Source organism: Pseudophryne corroboree, chromosome 2, assembly GCF_028390025.1.
Source record: "Pseudophryne corroboree isolate aPseCor3 chromosome 2, aPseCor3.hap2, whole genome shotgun sequence".
Lineage (NCBI taxonomy): Eukaryota > Metazoa > Chordata > Amphibia > Anura > Myobatrachidae > Pseudophryne > Pseudophryne corroboree.
In genome coordinates this window covers 142,865,327-142,885,355 of record NC_086445.1, presented here as the reverse complement: position 1 = coordinate 142,885,355, position 20,029 = coordinate 142,865,327, and the positions used below count along the sequence as shown (strand labels likewise).

The 20,029-nt window shown below is 45.9% G+C and overlaps 1 protein-coding gene across 3 annotated transcripts in view; it reads right to left on the bottom strand.

Moving 5' to 3' along the window:
* The window catches only part of RXFP2 (relaxin family peptide receptor 2), a 589,575-nt gene that overhangs the window by 196,489 nt on the left and 373,057 nt on the right, over positions 1–20,029 (bottom strand). For all 3 annotated transcript variants that reach the window (XM_063951765.1, XM_063951767.1, XM_063951766.1), the window contains exon 3: positions 9,695–9,772. In XM_063951765.1, coding sequence (XP_063807835.1) covers positions 9,695–9,772 — 78 coding nt within the window. The remainder of the gene's footprint in view (positions 1–9,694; positions 9,773–20,029) is intronic.

Genomic DNA, 20,029 nt, shown 5'->3' with positions numbered 1-20,029 from the left:
GCCACACACCGTAATGCCTGTGACACATTATGACAGGAATCGCAATGCCTGTTATACATTATGCTACACACTGCAATGCCCCTGATGCATTATAGCACATACAATGTCTGTGACACAGTATGACACACACCACAATGATCCTGAGACATTATACCACATACCACAATGCCCGTGACATAGTATACAACACACCGTAATGCCTGATACATTATGACACACACCGCAATGTCCGTGATACATTATGACACACACCGTAATGCCCATTACACATTAAGTTCTACAGTAAGGCTTCTAATTACTTTTAAATTACCTGCTCGTTGCCAGGGGTTTCATGCTCTTGGTTCCATGCACGGTGCCAGGGGTTTTCATGCTCAGGGTGTCATGCTCGTTGCCAGGGGTATCATGCACTGGGTGTCATGCTCGTTGCTAGGGGGTAGTGCTTGTTGCTAGGGCCATGCTCCCAGTGCCACATATGCCCCCAGTGCCAGATATTCCCCCACAGTGCCAGGTATATGCCCCTAGTGCCAGATATTCCCCCACAGTGCCAGGTACATGCCCCCAGTGCCACATATACCCCCCCCAGTGCCACATATGCCCCCTCAGTGCCTGCTCCCCCCAGTGCCAAATATTCCCCCACAGTGCCACATATGCCCCCTCAGTGCCTGCTCCCCCAAGTGCCAGATCTTCCCCCCACAGTGCCAGGTATATGCCCCCAGTGCCAGATCTGCCCCCACAGTGCCAGGTATATGCCCCCAGTGCCAGATCTGCCCCCACAGTGCCAGGTATATGCCCCCAGTGCCAGATCTGCCCCCACAGTGCCAGGTATATGCCTCCAGTGCCAGATCTTCCCCCCACAGTGCCAGGTATATGCCCCCAGTGCCAGATCTGCCCCCACAGTGCCAGGTATATGCCCCCAGTGCCATATCTGCCCCCACAGTGCCAGGTATATGCCCCCAGTGCCAGATCTGCCCCCACAGTGCCAGGTATATGCCCCCAGTGCCAGATCTTCCCCCCACAGTGCCAGGTATATGCCCCCAGTGCCAGATCTGCCCCCACAGTGCCAGATATATGCCTCCAGTGCCAGATCTTCCCCCCACAGTGCCAGGTATATGCCCCAAGTGCCAGATCTTCCCCCCACAGTGCCAGGTATATGCCCCCAGTGCCAGGTATATGCCCCAAGTGCCTGCTCCCCCCCCCATCCATGTGTTGGAGGGACACGGAGCGCATCGCGCGTCTCTCCTGCGTCCCTCCTGGCTCTCCCCCCGGCTGGTCTAATAAATGAAGTGCCGGTTCATGAGCCAATCAGAGCTCACGAACGGCACTTCCTTAGACCGGCCGGGGGAGAGCCAGGGAGGGACACAGGAGAGACGCGCGATGTGCGTTCCGTGTCCCTCCAACACAGCAGGGAGGGAGAGGAGACCGCAGATTGACATGCGGACGCTCATCCGCATGTCAATCTGTTCTAAATCAGTGGCGCCCCCGCAGCCCCTCGCCCCCAAGCCACCGCGAGGACTGCGGGGGCAGTAGTTACGCCACTGGGTTACAGTCTGGATGGATCGCTTCTGTAGGCTGAACCCCTTTCCTTAAGAAATAAATGAATGTGATGGTGACCTTACAAGCTAGCACCACTCAAACAGCTCCTTAAAAAAACAGCACCGCTCCTTAAATGGATTCTGGAGAGCAGAACATATAAATTAAGCTGACTACCCAAGGTACAGTTCATGTTCAAGATACCTTAGCAATATTGCCTCTTGCCCGCTTTGTCCTTGCAGCTCCAGTATGATTAACGCAAAAGCAGACTACCCAGTCCCGTGCATATACTTTGTTTGCCACTCCGTCTCATCTCCCTTGCAGCCTGATGGGCGCTGCTGCGTTCGCTCCTTATTGGCTGTTGGTCCGCCAAATCCTATTGGCTCGCGGCCGGCACCATTGAAATGCCATCAGTGCTGACTCTCACTGCCCACCGGTGCGCCAGCTGCAAGCAAGCAGCGGACAGCTGAGCACTAGTCCACTTGCTGCCACCCAGGCCCCCTGTCTGGGACAGCAGCACCGACAGTACCCCCCTGATGGCGGCCCGAGTCCCCAGCAGGGGCGGCGGCGCAGGCGGGAGACAGGCGCCGGTAGAGACCTGACAGCGCGTTGTGCGGGCAGGGGGGGAGAGAGGGAGGAGGAGGAGAGGGAGATGTGGCGCTCAGGGACCCGTTCAGAGAGGCGGCGCAGGATATAGCGAATGCTGCCAGTGTGACGGCGGACGGTGGGCGGGCGGGTGTGCTGCCGATGGTGCGCCTTCAGTGCATGTGCGCTGTGGGCAAGGCACCATCGGCACACACCTAGTTAACGCACTGGCGTACTGCATGTGTACTACATTCGCAATGTGTGTTACACTCTGCGTACTGCATGTGTACTACATTCTGCATCTGTAATACACTCTGTGTACTGCATGTGTACTACATTCTGCATCTGTAATACACTCTGTGTACTGCATGAGTGCTACATTCTGCATGTGTGATACACTCTGCGTACTGCATGTGTATTACATTCTGCATGTGTGACACACTCTGCGTACTGCATGAGTATTACGGTATCCGGACTCCAGGTCGACAACAAAAAGGTCGACACACCTTAGGTCGACGCCAATTGGTTGACACACCTTAGGTCGACATGGACAAAAGGTCGACAGGAACAAGGTCGACATGGAAAAAGGTCGACATGAGCTTTTCACAATTTTTTTTCTTTTTTGGAACCTTTTCATACTTAACGATCCACGTGGACTACGATTGGAACGGTAATCTGTGCCGAGCGAAGCGGAGCGAAGGCACCATGTCCGAAGCATGGCGAGCGAAGCGAGCCATGCGAGGGGACGCGGTGCACTAATTGGGGTTCCCGGTCACTCTACGAAGAAAACGACACCAAAAAAACATAAAAAACACATGTCAACCTTTTCCATGTCGACCTTTTGTCCATGTCGACCTAAGGTGTGTCGACCTTTTTGTTGTCGACGTGGAGTCCCAGACCCGTGTATTACATTCTGCATGTGTGACACACTCTGCGTACTGCATGTGTATTACATTCTGCATGTGTGACACACTCTGCGTACTGCATGTGTACTACATTCTGCATGTGACACCCTCTGCGTACTGCATGTGTACCTCATTCTGCATGTGTGATACTCTCTGCATACTGCATGTGTACTACATTCTTCATGTGTGATACACTCTGCGTAACGTGTACTACATTCTGCATGTGTGATACACAGGGCCAGTTCTAGCCCTCGCGGTGCCACGGGCAAACAATAGGGGCGTGGCTTCCTACGGGGGCATGGTCAGTTACGCCCCCATTTGTGCCCCCTGTAGAGTAGCGCCGCTGAAAGAAAATTTATAAATAAAATGAATACTTACTATCCCCGCTCCTGATTCCCGACCGCTGTAGACCTCCTCCGGCGCCACTCCTCTCCTCGGATCTATGGGAGAGATGTCATGACGTCTCTCCCATAGCACAGCATAGACACTAGAGGTCAATTATGACCCCTAGCATCTGTGTCAGTCCCACAATGCTGTGCGGTGCGCGATGATGTCATCGCGCACCGCACAGCAAAGGTCCTCTCCACGAAGGGAAACTAGATGGGTAGCGTCTAGTTCCCTTCACAGCGGGGGACCAGCGGGGGACACAGCGGCAGCGAGGGGCACAGTAGCGGATCTTGCCATGGTGCGGCGCCCTCCGGATGGCGGCGCCCCGGGCAAAGGTCCTGCTTGCCAGTGGCAAGATCCGCTACTGGTGATACACTCTCTGTACTACATTCTGCATGTGTGATACACTCTGCGTAACGAATGTGTACTACATTCTGCATGTGTGATACACTCTGCGTAACGAATGTGTACTACATTCTGCATGTGTGATACACTCTGCGTAACGAATGTGTACTACATTCTGCATGTGTGATACACTCTGCGTAACGAATGTGTACTACATTCTGCATGTGTGATACACTCTGCGTAACGCATGTGTACTACATTCTGCATGTGTGATACACTCTGCATAACGAATGTGTACTACATTCTGCATGTGTGATACACTGCGTAACGCATGTGTACTACATTCTGCATGTGTGATACACTCTGCATAACGAATGTGTACTACATTCTGCATGTGTGATACACTCTGCGTAACGCATGTGTACTACATTCTGCATGTGTGATACACTCTGCGTAAAGAATGTGTACTACATTCTGCATGTGTGATACACTCTGCGTAACGAATGTGTACTACATTCTGCATGTGTGATACACTCTGCGTAACGAATGTGTACTACATTCTGCATGTGTGATACACTCTGCGTAACGAATGTGTACTACATTCTGCATGTGTGATACACTCTGTAAATAAATAAAATTTTGTATTTTCAGAGCTTCATGAATTTAGTTCCCCATACAAGTGTATGAAAGGTAAGCAGGTGATACAGCATTACCTTTATAATGAATGGCAATTTCTACAAAAGAACAGTAGGTGAAAATGGCAATTTTCTCCTACTTTTCTAGAAATTAAGGGATAAATAAAAGACCCCTAATAAACATATCAGCAGCCTCCAATGTCACAAAGTGAGTATGATACATACTTTTTTTTCCAGTACACTGTAATCCTATAAGATCACAGCTGCAGCAGGTATAGGGAGACATGTACTAAGCAGTGATAAAAGTGGAGAAGTGAGCCAGTGGAGAGGTTACCCATTCCAACCAATAAGCTGCTCTGTATACTTTTATAGTATGCAAATGATTAATCAATGCTGATTGGTTGCCATGGGCAACTTCTCCACTTTTCTCACTTCTCCACTTTTATCACTGCTTAGTACATGTCCCCCTAATATTTTATACTTTCAGAATTGTGTGTATCTAAAACTGGGTAAATACCTAAAGCTGTATCTGTCCAATCTGTCTGGTGAGAACAAAACTCTGGTAATGCTGGAAAACAGACAATGGTCCTAATTCCTATTTGTATGCAGTGGCCAATGTTTTGCCACGGAGCGATTATCAGCAGACTGCGCATGTGTTGCGATCACGCAAGGTACCTTGGCGATCATGCTTGCAGAAAGGATTTAATCGCAGAGTGATTAACAGGAAGGGATCGTATGGGGGAGGTAACAGGGAGTGGTAACAAGAATGCAGCGATGTCATGGATGGTTTTGGGGCGTGTATCTGCCTTCAGCTGTGATCATGTATGTAGAGAAACATGGCGTCAGCACAGCCAGTCTGCGTAGCCATAGGTCACAGCCACAGTTGATGTTCCTCATTCTTGTTTATAGGCTGTGAATGTACATGCAATAGAGGTATGAGTTTGTGTTGGCTCTGCTGGGCGTCTCTTTTCATTTCAGGGCGGCAGCTTTACTCACTAACATTAGCAATTCCGTAGCCTAGAAAATTGTACTTGCTAAAGCATGTGCATACAAACATGAATTAGGCCCAATGGGCGTTCAGACACATGACTTGGAAAAGCAGACGTGACCAGTGGTTTGCAGCTTGCACCAATGGTCAATTATCCACCAGTCACCCGATGCCACACATGTGCATGTTTGCCCAGGGTTGGACTGGCCCACAGGGGTACAGGGGAAACCACCAGGGGGCCCCACTGCTTGGGAGCCCACTAGGGATCAAGTTCTTGTACTGTGTACTTGAATTATACATCATATATATGTTACCTTATACTGCACAGGACTACTGTGTATTTGCCACAGTGCATTGCTGTTATTAAGCTGGTACATTAGCATGCATGCACTAGCAGTATATAATATATATATGTATATATATATATATATATATATATATATATATATTCAAGGGGCCCAGACCATGCATTCTCTCATGGTTAGGTAAATCAATGTGGTGGCAGGCCACACCCCCTCTGAAGACTGGCCACATCCCTAAACGTGGGCCCCTACCACTGCTTTCTCCCGGTGGGCCCTCCGCGCCCCAATCCGAGGCTGTGTTTGCCTGACAGTGTGCCATCTTGGGATGTATTTTGCGCCGACACGCCCTCACTGCATCTACAAGCCCTCCCTCCAACTCCCATCCATACTCCCCTGGTGCAAGGAGCGATAAATGGAAAATGCGGGCGAGTTGCTAGGGCAAAGGACATGCACTGCCAGTTAATTCCTATACACACTTTAAAAAGAGCAAGTTGCAAGGAACAAATACTGCCACTTGATGTACTTACCTTCCTCTCTGAATGAGGCCTCTAATATTCCCATCATGTATAACTTATTACTCTTTGGTGTGATTATGCATTGCTGTTTAAAATTACTTTTTAATCGACTAACTCGGATTATAAAAGTCATCAATTAGAAGGTTATTTTTGCATCACTGCTGCTGAGGTGACAAGTGTGATCTGTGCCTTCATAAGGCTTTTCCCGCTCTGATTGCTCAGCTGCTGACACTTGGTATTTCCAGCAGCCACATCTGGGGCTGAGCACTGACGAGAGCTCTGAGCAGAGCTAAGTGTGTAATCAGCTTATAGTGTAGAGCAGAATCGGGCAATTTATTTGGCTTTCCAGCTAGATAGTCTCAGGTTGCCTATCTCTGGTGTGCAGTGTTCCGTATAATGCAGTGTAGTAAATAGTGCTCAGTATAGTGGGTAGCTCATTGTATTATATAATGCGCAGGTTCTCAAACTCACAGTGCATGTTTTGCAGGTCTCCTCACAGAATCGCAAGTGGAATAATTAGCTCCACCTCTGGATCTTTTAAACGTGTCAATGAGTAATTAATACATCTGTGCACCTGCTGGGTTACCTGCAAAACATGCACTGTGTGGGGTCCTGAGGACCGACTTTGAGAACCTGTTACATAATGTATTTCTGGATCATACCTCTCATGATGGGGGAGTTCAGAATCGGGAAGTCAGGATCCCGCAATAACTCCTGAGGGATTGGGCCTGAGTCTGACTCCTGTATGCTGCCAACTTCCTAAGTGAAATGGATGGTTTGGGGGCCGATGACACCATTTACAATGAATTGATTCATCATTGTCCCATTCCCAGCTGTACAATGCCATCATGGTAGACATCTCCGGGTATGGGTCGTTGGGTCAACTCAACTTAGGTCGACAGTCATTGGGTCGACCATGGATGGTCGACGGGCAATAGGTTGACGTCGTCATTAGGTCGACATGTAGTAGGTCGACAGGTCAAATGGTCGCCCCTGCCAACAACACGTGATCCGATGCTATGTCTGCGGACGCAGCACTCGGATTGCTGATGCTGGCAGTAGGTGTCTTTTTCCTACAGACGTTTCCTGCCATTTTAGTATTTGTACACATCGTTACTGTGTCCAAGAAGAAGCAGCAGTGATATGTTCTGTGCCCATCTCTGAATCATGGCCACTGTGTGAAGAGCACTGAAAGAAGCTACAGTACAGATAGAACCGAGGTAGATGCAAGGCGATCCAGGGTTTTCCAAAGTAAGGGCATCTTGGTACCTGCAATGGAGGTGGAGAGCAATGCTGACCCCTGAGCAGAGAGGAGTGAAGCATGGGCCCACAATAAGAATCATAGGAATGGAAACAATCTGCTTTTACAGTGACAGGAACGGCTTTTAATTAAGGGGTAATGAGGAAAGGGAATCACTGAAGAAAATGTATTATTTCTCATATAGAGAAAAGATGTTAAAGGAAATTCGGGGTCTACAAAATATTTTAAACATGATGAATAATCATCCTAACAATGCAATGCTTATAGAATACAGTATGTTCCTAGACGAATGCTCTTAGCAATATCTGCAAGTGTGTTCTTTATGATACTATTACAAAACCGTAAGTTATATCTTCATACCTTCCGCTTGCTCTAACACAAACGGAATTATTTGTACTCAGTGGTCAACATTAAGCGGCTATAAATGATGTTCCTCTTCATTAGATGGTTAGTCATGAAAGGGCAAAGAGGACTTTGGTCGATTAAAAGCCCAAACTATATCATGAATATAGGAAGTAGTGCACTAGGCCGGTGACCAGGCTTTGTGCTATTGTACCTAAAGTCTCCTTGTTACCCTAGCGCAACAGTCTGTATGAGACTACCTGGGTATGCGTATGTCTACCTGGCCATGACTAATGTGGAAATGTATAAAGCCTTCTCAAGGGTGGAGAAGTGGACAAGTACAGAAGTTGCCCATAGCAACCCATCATCTTCAGACTATCATTTTAACGAATACTAGCAAGAAACTGAGTGGTTACTATCAGAAACTTCTCCACTCTTTAGATGGTTGATATATATTTTCCCAAAGTCACTTTTATGCTCTTGGTGGGAGGTTTCAGAGTCCCTGGTGATCTTTTTCCTCTGGTCCTGAGAAGGGTCACTGAGACATCAGGTGGTCCCGGTATCTGGGGCATGGCTACATCCAGCACCAGAGAGCATGGTTGCACCTCCCCTGCTCTCCCAGACCCTACAAAGACCCATGTCATTTGTGGCTGCCTCCAATGCCTCTGCATCTCTGTCTCCTACCCCTTTCACACTGAGCCTCTGACCCAGGATATTGCCGGGACAACCTGGAACCTGGCTTGGTGTGAAAGGATCAACTCAGGTTGTGTTACCCAGGAATCCAACCCTTATCACAACGAGGGTCAAATCCGGGACTGACCTGGATAGCTTGCGGTATGAATGATGCAACCTGGATTATCCAACCAGGGTCAAGCTAAAGTATGCAGAGAGCCGGATCACAGGTGCTTGGAGATGATGTCATCTGGATCCCCCCAAAAGCACACAGTAAGTTTCACTACTCAGGACTGAAGGATAACTCTGAGGCTGATAACAGAGAGCAATAGTGGGAGTTAGAATACTGAAGTCTTATTTAATAACACGGGCATGGGTAACTGGAATTTGCAACAGGACAAGAATTGTCAGAAAAGCAAAGCAAACCCTGACTGTGCACGTGGCAGGTTTAAAATTAAATACCTTGCTGAATAAAGGAGGAGGCGTACTATCGGCTAATCCAGAAATATGATAGCGTCAGGGAGACACGGAACAGACAGCAGCAAGCAGACCCTGCTAAGTTCACACGCTAACCTTCCTGACAACGTCCATTTAATGATACTAAACCAAATTAATTTATATATTACAAAAGCAGCAGAGCCCTGGAACAGACATTCTAATGTGGCAACATCTGGGGCTCCTATCTAAGGGGATTGGTCCACTTTGAAAAATATTTTAATAATAATGCAGGTATAGTGGTGACCCAGATTCCTTTTCTTCTTTTCAAGCATATTACTGGCAATCAGTTGTGGCTGATTAACTGTAAGAAGATTGTTCTTTATAGCAAAATGTTGTGGTGCCTTTCGAAGTAGAAGTATTTATTCCCAAAATGTATATAAATTTCTATAAATAAAGTGAAGGCATTTATATTATTAAGAAACATATCAGTCATTTTGTTCATTTTTGCCAAACACTAATTATAAGTACAATGTTATAAAAAAGATAATGCCTAAAAAAACAAGTAGATTTAAAATTGCTTCAATTCCATTGCAGATGACAGTTTATTCTAATGAGATCATTTACAGCACAGCAGGAGGCTGTGTCTTGTCATGACAGATTTCATGAGAAAATAAGTATCTGACTTCTTGCTTGAATGATGACAAACGTGAGATTCTGTCACCAACTTTATAGCTACATTTAATACTTGTCACAGATAAATATACACAACATTCAGCATTAGTTACGTACAGCATTCCTGGGACTCCAGCACTTCAATCATGTTCTGATGGGCTTCGTCAAACTTATTTCCCCATCCATTGTTGTCTCCTGGAAATAAAAAATACATTATTTTTCTCATTACTATTTTATAAATCAAACACCTTCCATAGCGCTGTACACAGTATGCAACATACTACATACCAGTATAACCACTAAAAAGTGATCATAAAACTTTAAAGGAGAAACAATGGGACTGATGACCCAGTAGCACTTGTGGTTGTCACCCTTTTTCTTTTTCTACCGGCCCTTGTCTAAAGTTACAACTACAGAGTTGATAGTAACATAATAAAATAATAAAATCAGTCAAGCAGTACTGTAGACTGCAATATTTCCAGGTTATTTTACCGTCACATGGAAAAAAAATTAACTTATGTGAGATCTCCATTAAAACCTACATATACAAGGGTATGGCTCTGCTAAACTAGCTCCAAAGCAGGCACTTCTTTGAGACGTCCCAAAAGATGGCATCAACTGATGATGACAAAGGTAACCAGGAAGATGAATGGAATCAGTTAAATGGCATAGTATAACTATTTACAAATAAAGATAACAAAAACAACACTGTAAAATCATTCACCAATACAAAATAAATGCATCACATAAAATGAATTTGTAAAGTTAAGACTAGAAACATGTAATCGTCTCGTGAATGGAACATCCAGGAAGCCAAACAAGCAGCAGAAGTAATACAGGGGTGCTGCTGTTAAAATAAAAGCACACTGGTCTTGTATGCTGTAAATATTCAGGGGTACAGTTGTTCAAATAAAAGCACACTGATCCTGTATGCTGTATAAATATAGGGGTGCTGTGAAAATAAAGTGGCACTGTTCTGTGTGCTGTAATAATAAAGGGGTGCTGTCGGTGAAATGGAGAACAACAATTTGGAGGAAAAAATAGTGGAAGATCAGGAACCACTTCCAGTTCCTAGTACTAGTGTTGAAGCTGCTGCTGCCACGAGTCATGACATTGACAATGCAATTCCATCAACGTCGTCTGCTAAGGCCGATGCCCAATGTCATAGAGGACATGTAAATCCAAGAAGCAAAAATTAATAATCAGAAAAAAAAAGAAATTATCTGATGAGAAACGTAAAATTGGCAATATGCCATTCACGAAGTGGCATGGAAAGGTTAAGGCCTTGGCCTATGTTCATGACTGGTGGCTCAGCTTCTTATGAGGATGGAAGCCCTCCTCCCTCTTGAATAATAAAAAAAATGAAGCTTGTTAAAGCACAGCAAAAAACTGTGCATTCAGAGATATCACAAATCCCCAAGGAGAGTCCAAGTGTGTCAACGGTTGCGATGTCTAGGCCTGGAAAGAGGAGGCTCCTACCACCATTTGTACGCCCCCTGCAAGTGCTGGGAAGAGCACCGCCAGTCCAGTTGCTGATATTGAGGATGTCACTGTAGATGTACACTAGGATGAGGAGGCTATTGGTGTAGCTGGCGCTGAGGAGGAAGTTGATGATGAGGATTCTGATGGTGATGTGGTTTGTTTGCATAAGGCTCCAGTGAAGACAGTTGTTGTCCATGGGATGAGAAAGCCCATTGTCATGCCTGGGCAAAATACCAAAAAAGCCACCTCTTCGGTGTGGAATTATTTAAAAACAAATCCGGACAACAGGTGTTAAGCTGTGTGTTGCCTTTCTCAATCCGTAACAAGTAGGGGTAAGGACATTAACCACCTAGGAACATCCTCCCTTATACGTCACCTGCAGTGCATTCATCAGAATTCATTGTCAAGTTCAGAAACTCCCTCAACGTCAATCTCCTCCTCAGTCAGGAACGTAAGTAGTCCTGCAGGCCATGTCACTGGCATGACTGACGAGTCCTCTCCTAACTAGGATTCCTCCGGAAGATCCTTGAGTGGTACGCCTACTACTGCTGCTGTTGCTGCTGGGAGTCGATCGTCATCCCAGAGGGGAAGTCGGAAGACCACTTGTACTACTTCAACTAAGCAATTGACTGTCCAACAGTCCTTTGCGAGGAAGATGAAATATGACAGCAGTCACCCTGTTGCAAAGCAGATTACTGAGACCATAACAACTATGCTGGTGTTAGATGTGCTTCCGGTATCAGCCATTAGTACAGTGGGATTTAGACAGTTGATGCACGTACTGTGTCCCCGGTACCAAATCCTGTCTAGACTCTATTTCACTAGGCAAGCGATTCCCGGACTGTAAAGGAACATTAAGAAAAGTGTCCTCAGTGTCCTGAAAAATGCGGTTGTACTCAGTGTCCACTTAACCACGGACATGTGGACAAGTGGAGCAGGGCAAACTAAGGACTACTGTACATGACTGTGACAGCCCACTGGGTAGATGTATTGCCTCCCGCAGCAACAACAGCAGCGGCACCAGTAGCAGCATATCACAAACGCCAACTCGTTCCTAGGCAGGCTACGCTGTGTATCACCGGTTTTCATAAGAATCACACCGCAGACAACCTCTTACGGAAACTGAGGGACATCATCGCACAATGGCTTACCCCACTTAGACTCTCCTGGGAATTTGTGACATTGGACAACGCCACCAACATTGTGTGTGCATTACATCTGGGCAAATTCCAGCACGTCCCATGTTTTGCACATACAATTAGTTTGGTGATGCAGAATTTTTTTTAAATAAGAGGGGCGTGAAGGAGATGTTGTCGGTGGCCCGAAAAATTGCAGGCCACTTTCAACATTCAGCGACTGCGTGCCAAAGACTGGAGCGCCAGCAAACACTCCTGAACCTGCCCTGCCATCACCTGAAGCAAGAGGTGGTAATGAGGTAGAATTCAACACTATATGCTTCAGAGGATGGAGGAGCAGCAAAAGGCCATTCAAGCTTATACATCCACCTATGATATAGGCAAAGGAGGGGGAATGCACCTGACTCAAGCGCAGTGGAGAATGATTTCTGTGTTGTGCAGGGATCTCCAACCCTTCGAACTTACCACACGTGAAGTCAGTTCAGACACTGCCAGCTTGAGTCAGGTCATTCCCCTCATCAGGCTTTTGCAGAAGCAGCTGGAGAAATTGAAGGAGGAGTTAAGACAGAGCAATTCCGCTAAGTATGTGGGACTTGTGGATGGAGCCCTTCATTCGCTTTGCCAGGATTCAAGGATGGTCAATCTGCTGAAATCAGAGCACTAAATTTTGGCCACCGTGCTCGATCCTAGGTTTAAAGCCTACGTTGTATCTCTCTTTCCAGTTGACACAAGTCTGCAGAGGTTCAAAGACCTGCTGGTGAGAAAATTGTCAACTCAAGCGGAACGTGACCCGTCAACAGCTCCTCCTTCATTTTCTCCCGCCACTGGGGCTGTGAGGAAAAGGATAACATTTCCTAGCCCACCCACTGGCGGTGATGCAGGGCAGTCAGGAGCAAGTGTTGACATCTGGTCTGGGCTGAAGGAGCTGCCACATTACTGATATGTCCACTGTCACTGCATATGATGCTGTCACCATTGAAAGAATGGTGGAGGATTATATGGGTGACACCATCCAAGTAGGCATGTGAGACAGTCCGTATGTATACTGGCAGGAAAAAGAGGCAATTTGGAGGCCCTTGCACAAACTGGCTTTATTTTACCTAAGTTGCCCCCCCTCCAGTGTCTACTCCGAAAGAGTGTTTAGTGCAGCCGGTAACCTTGTCAGCGATCGGTGTAGGAGGTTAATTCCACAAAATGTGGAGAAGATGATGTTCATCAAAATGAATCATAAATTCCTCCAGGAAGACCTTTACCAGCAATTGCCTCCAGAAAGTACATAGGGACCGGTGATGGTGGATTCTAGTGGGACAAATTAATTCTCTGTGAAGATGAGGATGTACACACTGAAAGGGGTGAGGAATCGGAGGATGATTACGACATCTTACCTCTATAGAGCCAGTTTGTGCAAGGAGAGATGAATTGCTTTTTTTTTGGTGGTGGGATTGTTACTTTTTTTGTTGGGGCCTAAACAAACCAATCATTTCAGCCACAGTCGTGTGGCAGACCCTGTCGCTGAAATGATTGGTTTGTTAAAGTGTGCATGTCCTCTTTATACAACATACGGGTGGGTGGGAGGGCCCAAAGACAATTCCATTGTGCACCTCTTTTTTTTCCTTTGTATTATGTGCTCTTTGGAGCCTAGTTTTTAAAAGTACCATCCTGTCTGCCACTGTAGTACCACTCCTAGATGGGCCAGGTGTTTGTGCCGTCCACTTGTGTCGCTTAGCTTAGTCTCCTAGGGACCTCGGTGCAACCTTTTGGCCTAAAAACAATATTGTGAGGTGTTCAGAATAGACTGAAAATGAGTGGAAATTAATGTTATTGAGGTTAATAATACAAACTCATCCAGATCCAAAACCAAAACCCGAAAGGGTGGTTTTGGCAAAACCAACCCAGATCCAAAACACGAGCGGGGATCCAGATCCAAAACCAAAACACGAAACCCAAAAAGTGTCCGCCGCACATCTCTATAATGATGACTATCAGCAGCACTAGCCTGTTGATTCTGGCTCAGTATGTATTGACCCCTCCAGATGATAGTACTTTATTCTATAAGTCCCATTACTTTAATAACACTTAAGTTTGGACTATTTCAGGAAATTATTTCATTTGATTTATAAAGGGGAACCAAATTTATATTTAGATACAACTGTATTTAACATTTTTGTATGTATCTAATTGCTTTTTAAATGGAATATGTGACTTTTTTATGTATCAATAGTACTGCTAACAGTGGCGGTAGGGAAGATGTCTGCAACCTGAGAACCTACCAACCTTGGGTTAGTTACACTACATATCCATGCCAACTCTACTCCAGACTGTCAATTCACTATACTCTACTCAACACCCCCCTCTCTATAAACCCTATGTTTGCACTTGCTAACAACATATTTTTTAAGTTTAATGATCTGTTCAAATATATAATGTCTGGCGGAGCACCTGTATGTATCAGAAAGAACTTGTTGAGATATCATGATACCCAGTTGAAGTATTTACTTCTGGGCTTTGGGCCTGACATAGGTACTGTGCTTGTGCACCCAATTTGGCTGAAGATATGAAATTGGCCACTATTGTAGATTGATCCAAAGGACCAATGTAGCCATAAGGCTATCATCATTAAAAAAAAAGGAGTTAGCTTTGGGAACACAAGCCAAATCACAATTCTGATCCATAGTCATGCATACAGAAGTGTCCTTACACAGTGTTGCTGCAATGTGTATGCATCGCAGCACACAGTTCTTAGCATAGTGTGTCGTACACTCTGAGTACGCCCTGCTACGCCATTCACTTCAATGGGAGCCGCATGTGCATGCGCCCACCTCCATTGAATGTAATGGGAACTGGCACGCTGAATTTTCATTATGGTACCGCTACAGCATGCTGCTATATGCAGCAAGGCTGCAACAGGACACATGTGTATGAGGGAACCTTCATATTGGCAGATGCCTGCAAGTTGGTAGGTGCATAGCTGATGTGAGCAAGGAGTTTAGTCTACACGTTAATTCCAAACCGGAGTAGGTTTTATTGAAATAACAGGATACACATGATAGTAGACTAACAGCAATCATTATAATAAGGTATCAATCTCTCCTGGGCTAAGAACTGTACAGCTGCACTGTGTTGCTCTAATAACACAGTGACAGACTTGTGCACATGCAGATACTCTTACAGAGGCATGTAAACCATTCTTGACTACTCACCCGGAATGGCAAGGAGGCTACCAAAAATTGTGTGGCACTCCTGGCCACTGGAAAAGAAGGCAAGTCTCTTGGAGCTGGCTAGACGTTTGCACCCCCCCTCTCATCCGCCCACTTGTTTTGTGAAAGGTGGCAGGTGTTGACATGATTGGGGCTGAATTGCGTCATTGTAGCCCTGCCCCCCACTTTACAATGTTAGTAATTTGCGATGATGCTATTGTGCCTCCATGCCTGGGCACCGCTAGCCTATGCTGATGCCGTGCCCCCTATTGAGCCGACCTGGCTGCCTATGATGTAAACAAGTCCTGCACCTGGAGTATAGATAGTCTGACCTTTATGTTTGGTGAATAATATTTACTCAGGCAAATGATGCTATTTAGCCAGATGAGTCAGGCACAATAACACAATGGTAAGAGACAGCACGTTGCGATTAACCATTTAACTATGTATCAACACTTACTGTAACTTTAGTTTTCAGAAGATTTTCAGCAAATCTGCTTTGATCCATCGGCCCCACTAAATATAATATTCAGTACACAGAAAATAATATCCATTGTATGGTTATATTCATTTAATAAAAAAGTAAACTTTTGTATGAAGTTATTTTCCCAATTTATATTGCTTTGTAGAGCTTAACAAAATGGTTCATAGCAAGTTGGCAATGTAATTATATCTCATCTCATCACATATTCATTTATGCAATTTACTTAAAAATACATTTGCATGTGTGTTTCACTAAGCATTTATATGAACATTACTTCTTTGTCTAGTTTTGGAAATGTTGGTGCGATCAACACTTGTGACTAGTTGCAGACTTGTTCTGAAAATGAATAAAGATGTTACTTATAAATAAGGTTTATTTATTCATTTTAAATCTTAGGAGATGGATAAGAAATGTACTACAGATGGAGGGAGCATGTTTATTGAGAACCGGATGCAGGATCAACCACCTGGATAATAGGATTAGCTTCCTCACATTACTAATCTCACCATGTTTAAACAACAGAAATATTAGGACAGGAGGTTATTTATAATGAAGAGCAGAGACTACAGTCCGATCGTGCCAACAGTTTTACATGAACATCATTCACCGTTACCATACACAATCGTAAACCAATGAAGAGTTCTTTGTACTGTGCTTTATACATGTCCTTACATAGCATATATCACAAAACCAGAGGTCAGCAGAATGGAAGGTGAGGCCGTGGCAGACTGGGGGTGGTAGCACACTAGGGACTCCCTGTGGGTGTTCTTTCCTGCGAATTAGGACAAATGTCTTACATAGAAGCATAGAATTAGACGGCGGGTAAGAACCACTTGGCCCATCTAGTCTGCCCATGTAAATACACACACTTAGGCACTATGGTTAATTTTTTGTTGGGAGACAATTAATCTACCAGTATATTTTGGGATTGTGTGAGGAAACACACATAAAAACTCTACACAGTTAAGGCCATGGGGAGAATCGAACCCATGACCTCAGTGCTGAGATTCAGTAATGATAATAACCATTACACCATCCATACCTGGGGGTTATTCAGAGATTAACGCAGATCAATACTTACACAGCCAGATCTGCGTTCATCTCCACACATTGTCGGGGCCGCCCAGCACAGGGCAAAGGCCTCCCAGCATGTGTGAGGCCGCCCCCCGATGTGTCCACAATTAGATTGCGGAGGCATCGGATCTAAGGTTAACCCCTGGCAGTGCAGCTTGGCTGCGCTGTCAGGTGGTCAGTGGCCATTTTTTTCTGTAGTGGGTGCATGTGACATCACCTTCAGAGATGCGGCCACAATGTGTACGGTCGCGCACACACACAACGTCAGGTGTGCGTGCACAGACCACCTGGATTCAGCAGCTGGGAGTGACCACGTGGCTGCGTCCAGGTCTGAATGAGGGCCTTGATCCCACAACTACTGGACTGTACCACCAACTTTTGTAAAGTATGAAATGCCCTACAAAATATATCACGCTACAGTACTTGTTCCTGTAAACTTTTACATCTTACTTTTTTGCTGTTTTATTATGTTTTATTTTAATTAATTTCTAGGCTCAGTAGTTTTTTTTATGTCATTAAGGGGGACATTTACTAAGCAGTGATAAGTGCGGAGAAGTGAGCCAGTGGAGAAGTGCCCATGGCAACCAATCAGCACTGACATAACATTTATACTATCATACTATAAAATGATACAGAGCAGCTGATTGGTTGATGGGGCAACTTGTCCACTGGCTCACATCTTCACTCTTTTCACTGCTTAGTAAATGTCCCCCTAAATTTCTAATACAAAAAGGTATTTTAACAAAGAAGCCTAAAGAAAATCCCAAAAGGTGCTGAGCAAATGGTTTCAGGGCCTAATTTAGACCCGGTCGCCGATGTGCAAAAATCGATATGAAGCGATTTTTGCACATCTGCACATACGCGTATGCCGGTACACGCATATGCGAGGTCCTAAACTGCATTCTCTTCAAAACGCATTTAAGACCTGGAGGGGGGCGGGAACAGGGCACGAACCTGCATTTTGTGGGCGTCGGTGCTCCATTTAGGGGGCGCGGTCCGGACAACAGAGGCATGTCCGGACCTTTGCTGGGACAGGTCGCAGTGGCTGCGTGACATCATATGCAGCTGCTGCGACCCTTAACAGCCGTTTCCCTTTGCAGCTTGGCTGTGTAGGCAGAGGGCTACTCGAAACATGCGAAAGCATTGCCGCTGTGCGATGCTTTCACATGTCTGTGCGGGGGAAGGGGTGGAACTGGATCCGGCATGCGGGACAGACTTGCCCTGTGCTGGGCGTCCCCCTGCGTGTGAAAGAATTTGATAGTAGATGTGCGTTTTTTCGCACATCTATTATTCTGTCTGAATTACCCCCTTAATTCAAGCAGCTGATAATAGAGGTCTGCCATCTGCCTACTCTAGTTTGGAAAACAAAAAATAAAATACAACAAAAAAACAACAACGCTGTAGCGGTACTCAGAATAAACACTTGAGCCTTGGATAAAAGTTAACAGTAGAAATGTTTACAGGGAAGCCGTCTAACACAATGTAGCAAACAGATACTGTATAATACATATGAATCTATGGACAGTGATACCAAACTACAATGGACAGTAATAATACAATATACTACCTAAATAGCATGTAAAATATAGTAACCATGCTCATAAAAATGCAACTACATAAGTTCCTTATTAACCACTTGCCTGGTATGGTCGCATCAGATGCGACCATGCCTGCAAGTGCTTTATCTGACCTGGTCGCACAGGATGCGACCACTCAGATGCACTGTGTTAGCAGCTGCAGGGAAGGGAAAGTTTCCTCCGCTGCTGCTGTCGGAGGGACCAGAAAGGTCCCTCTGCCTCCCTGCACTCTCCCCTACTGATTGCCATGCTGCCGATCACTGCTGATCGGTCAGCACGGCAGGACCCCCCTTCCTCCAGCGGCTGCAGACAGTAGCAGCCGCTGGGGAGTGTAAATTAACCCTCCCAAGCCACCCCCAGACCCCCCCTGTATACCTGGAGGCTGTCCCGGCTTTCAAAATGAAAGCCGCGATGGTCTCGATGTTTCTTATGGTCGCGATGTTCCCATCAATGTTTTGATGTTTGGAGAAAACAGTTTTGTTTTTTTAAATTTAAAAAAAAATAAGAATTTACTCACCGGTAATTCTATTTCTCGTAGTCCGTAGTGGATGCTGGGAACTCCGTAAGGACCATGTGGAATAGACGGGCTCCGCAGGAGACTGGGCACTCTAAAAGAAAGATTAGGTACTATCTGGTGTGCACTGGCTCCTCCCTCTATGCCCCTCCTCCAGACCTCAGTTAGGGAAACTGTGCCCGGAAGAGCTGACACAACAAGGAAAGGATTTGGAATCCAGGGTAAGACTCATACCAGCCACACCAATCACACTGTACAACTTGTGATAACCATACCCAGTTAATAGTATGAACAACAACTGAGCCTCCTTTAACGGATGGCTCATAACAATAACCCTTTAGTTAAGCAATAACTATATACATGTATTGCAGAGAGTCCGCACTTGGGACCGGCGCCCAGCATCCACTACGGACTACGAGAAATAGAATTACCGGTGAGTAAATTCTTATTTTCTCTGACGTCCTAGTGGATGCTGGGAACTCCGTAAGGACCATGGGGATTATACCAAAGCTCCCAAACGGGCGGGAGAGTGCGGATGACTCTGCAGCACCGCATGAGCAAACTCAAGGTCCTCCTCAGCCAGGGTATCAAACTTGTAGAACTTAGCAAACGTGTTTTGACCCCGACCAAGTAGCAGCTCGGCAAAGCTGTAAAGCCGAGACCCCTCGGGCAGCCGCCCAAGAAGAGCCCACCTTCCTTGAGGAATGGGCTTTCACTGATTTTTGATGCGGCAATCCAGCCGCAGAGTGAACCAGCTGAATCGTGCTATAGATCCAGCGAACAATAGTCTGCTTCGAAGCAGGAGCGCCAACCTTGTTGGCTGCATACAGAATAAACAGCGAGTCAGGCTTTCTGACTCCCGCCGTTCTGGAAACATAAAGTTTCAAAACCCGGACTACGTCCAGCAACTTGGAATCCTCCAAGTCCCTAGTAGCCGCAGGCACCACAATAGGCTGGTTCAAATGAAACGATGATACCACCCTAGGAA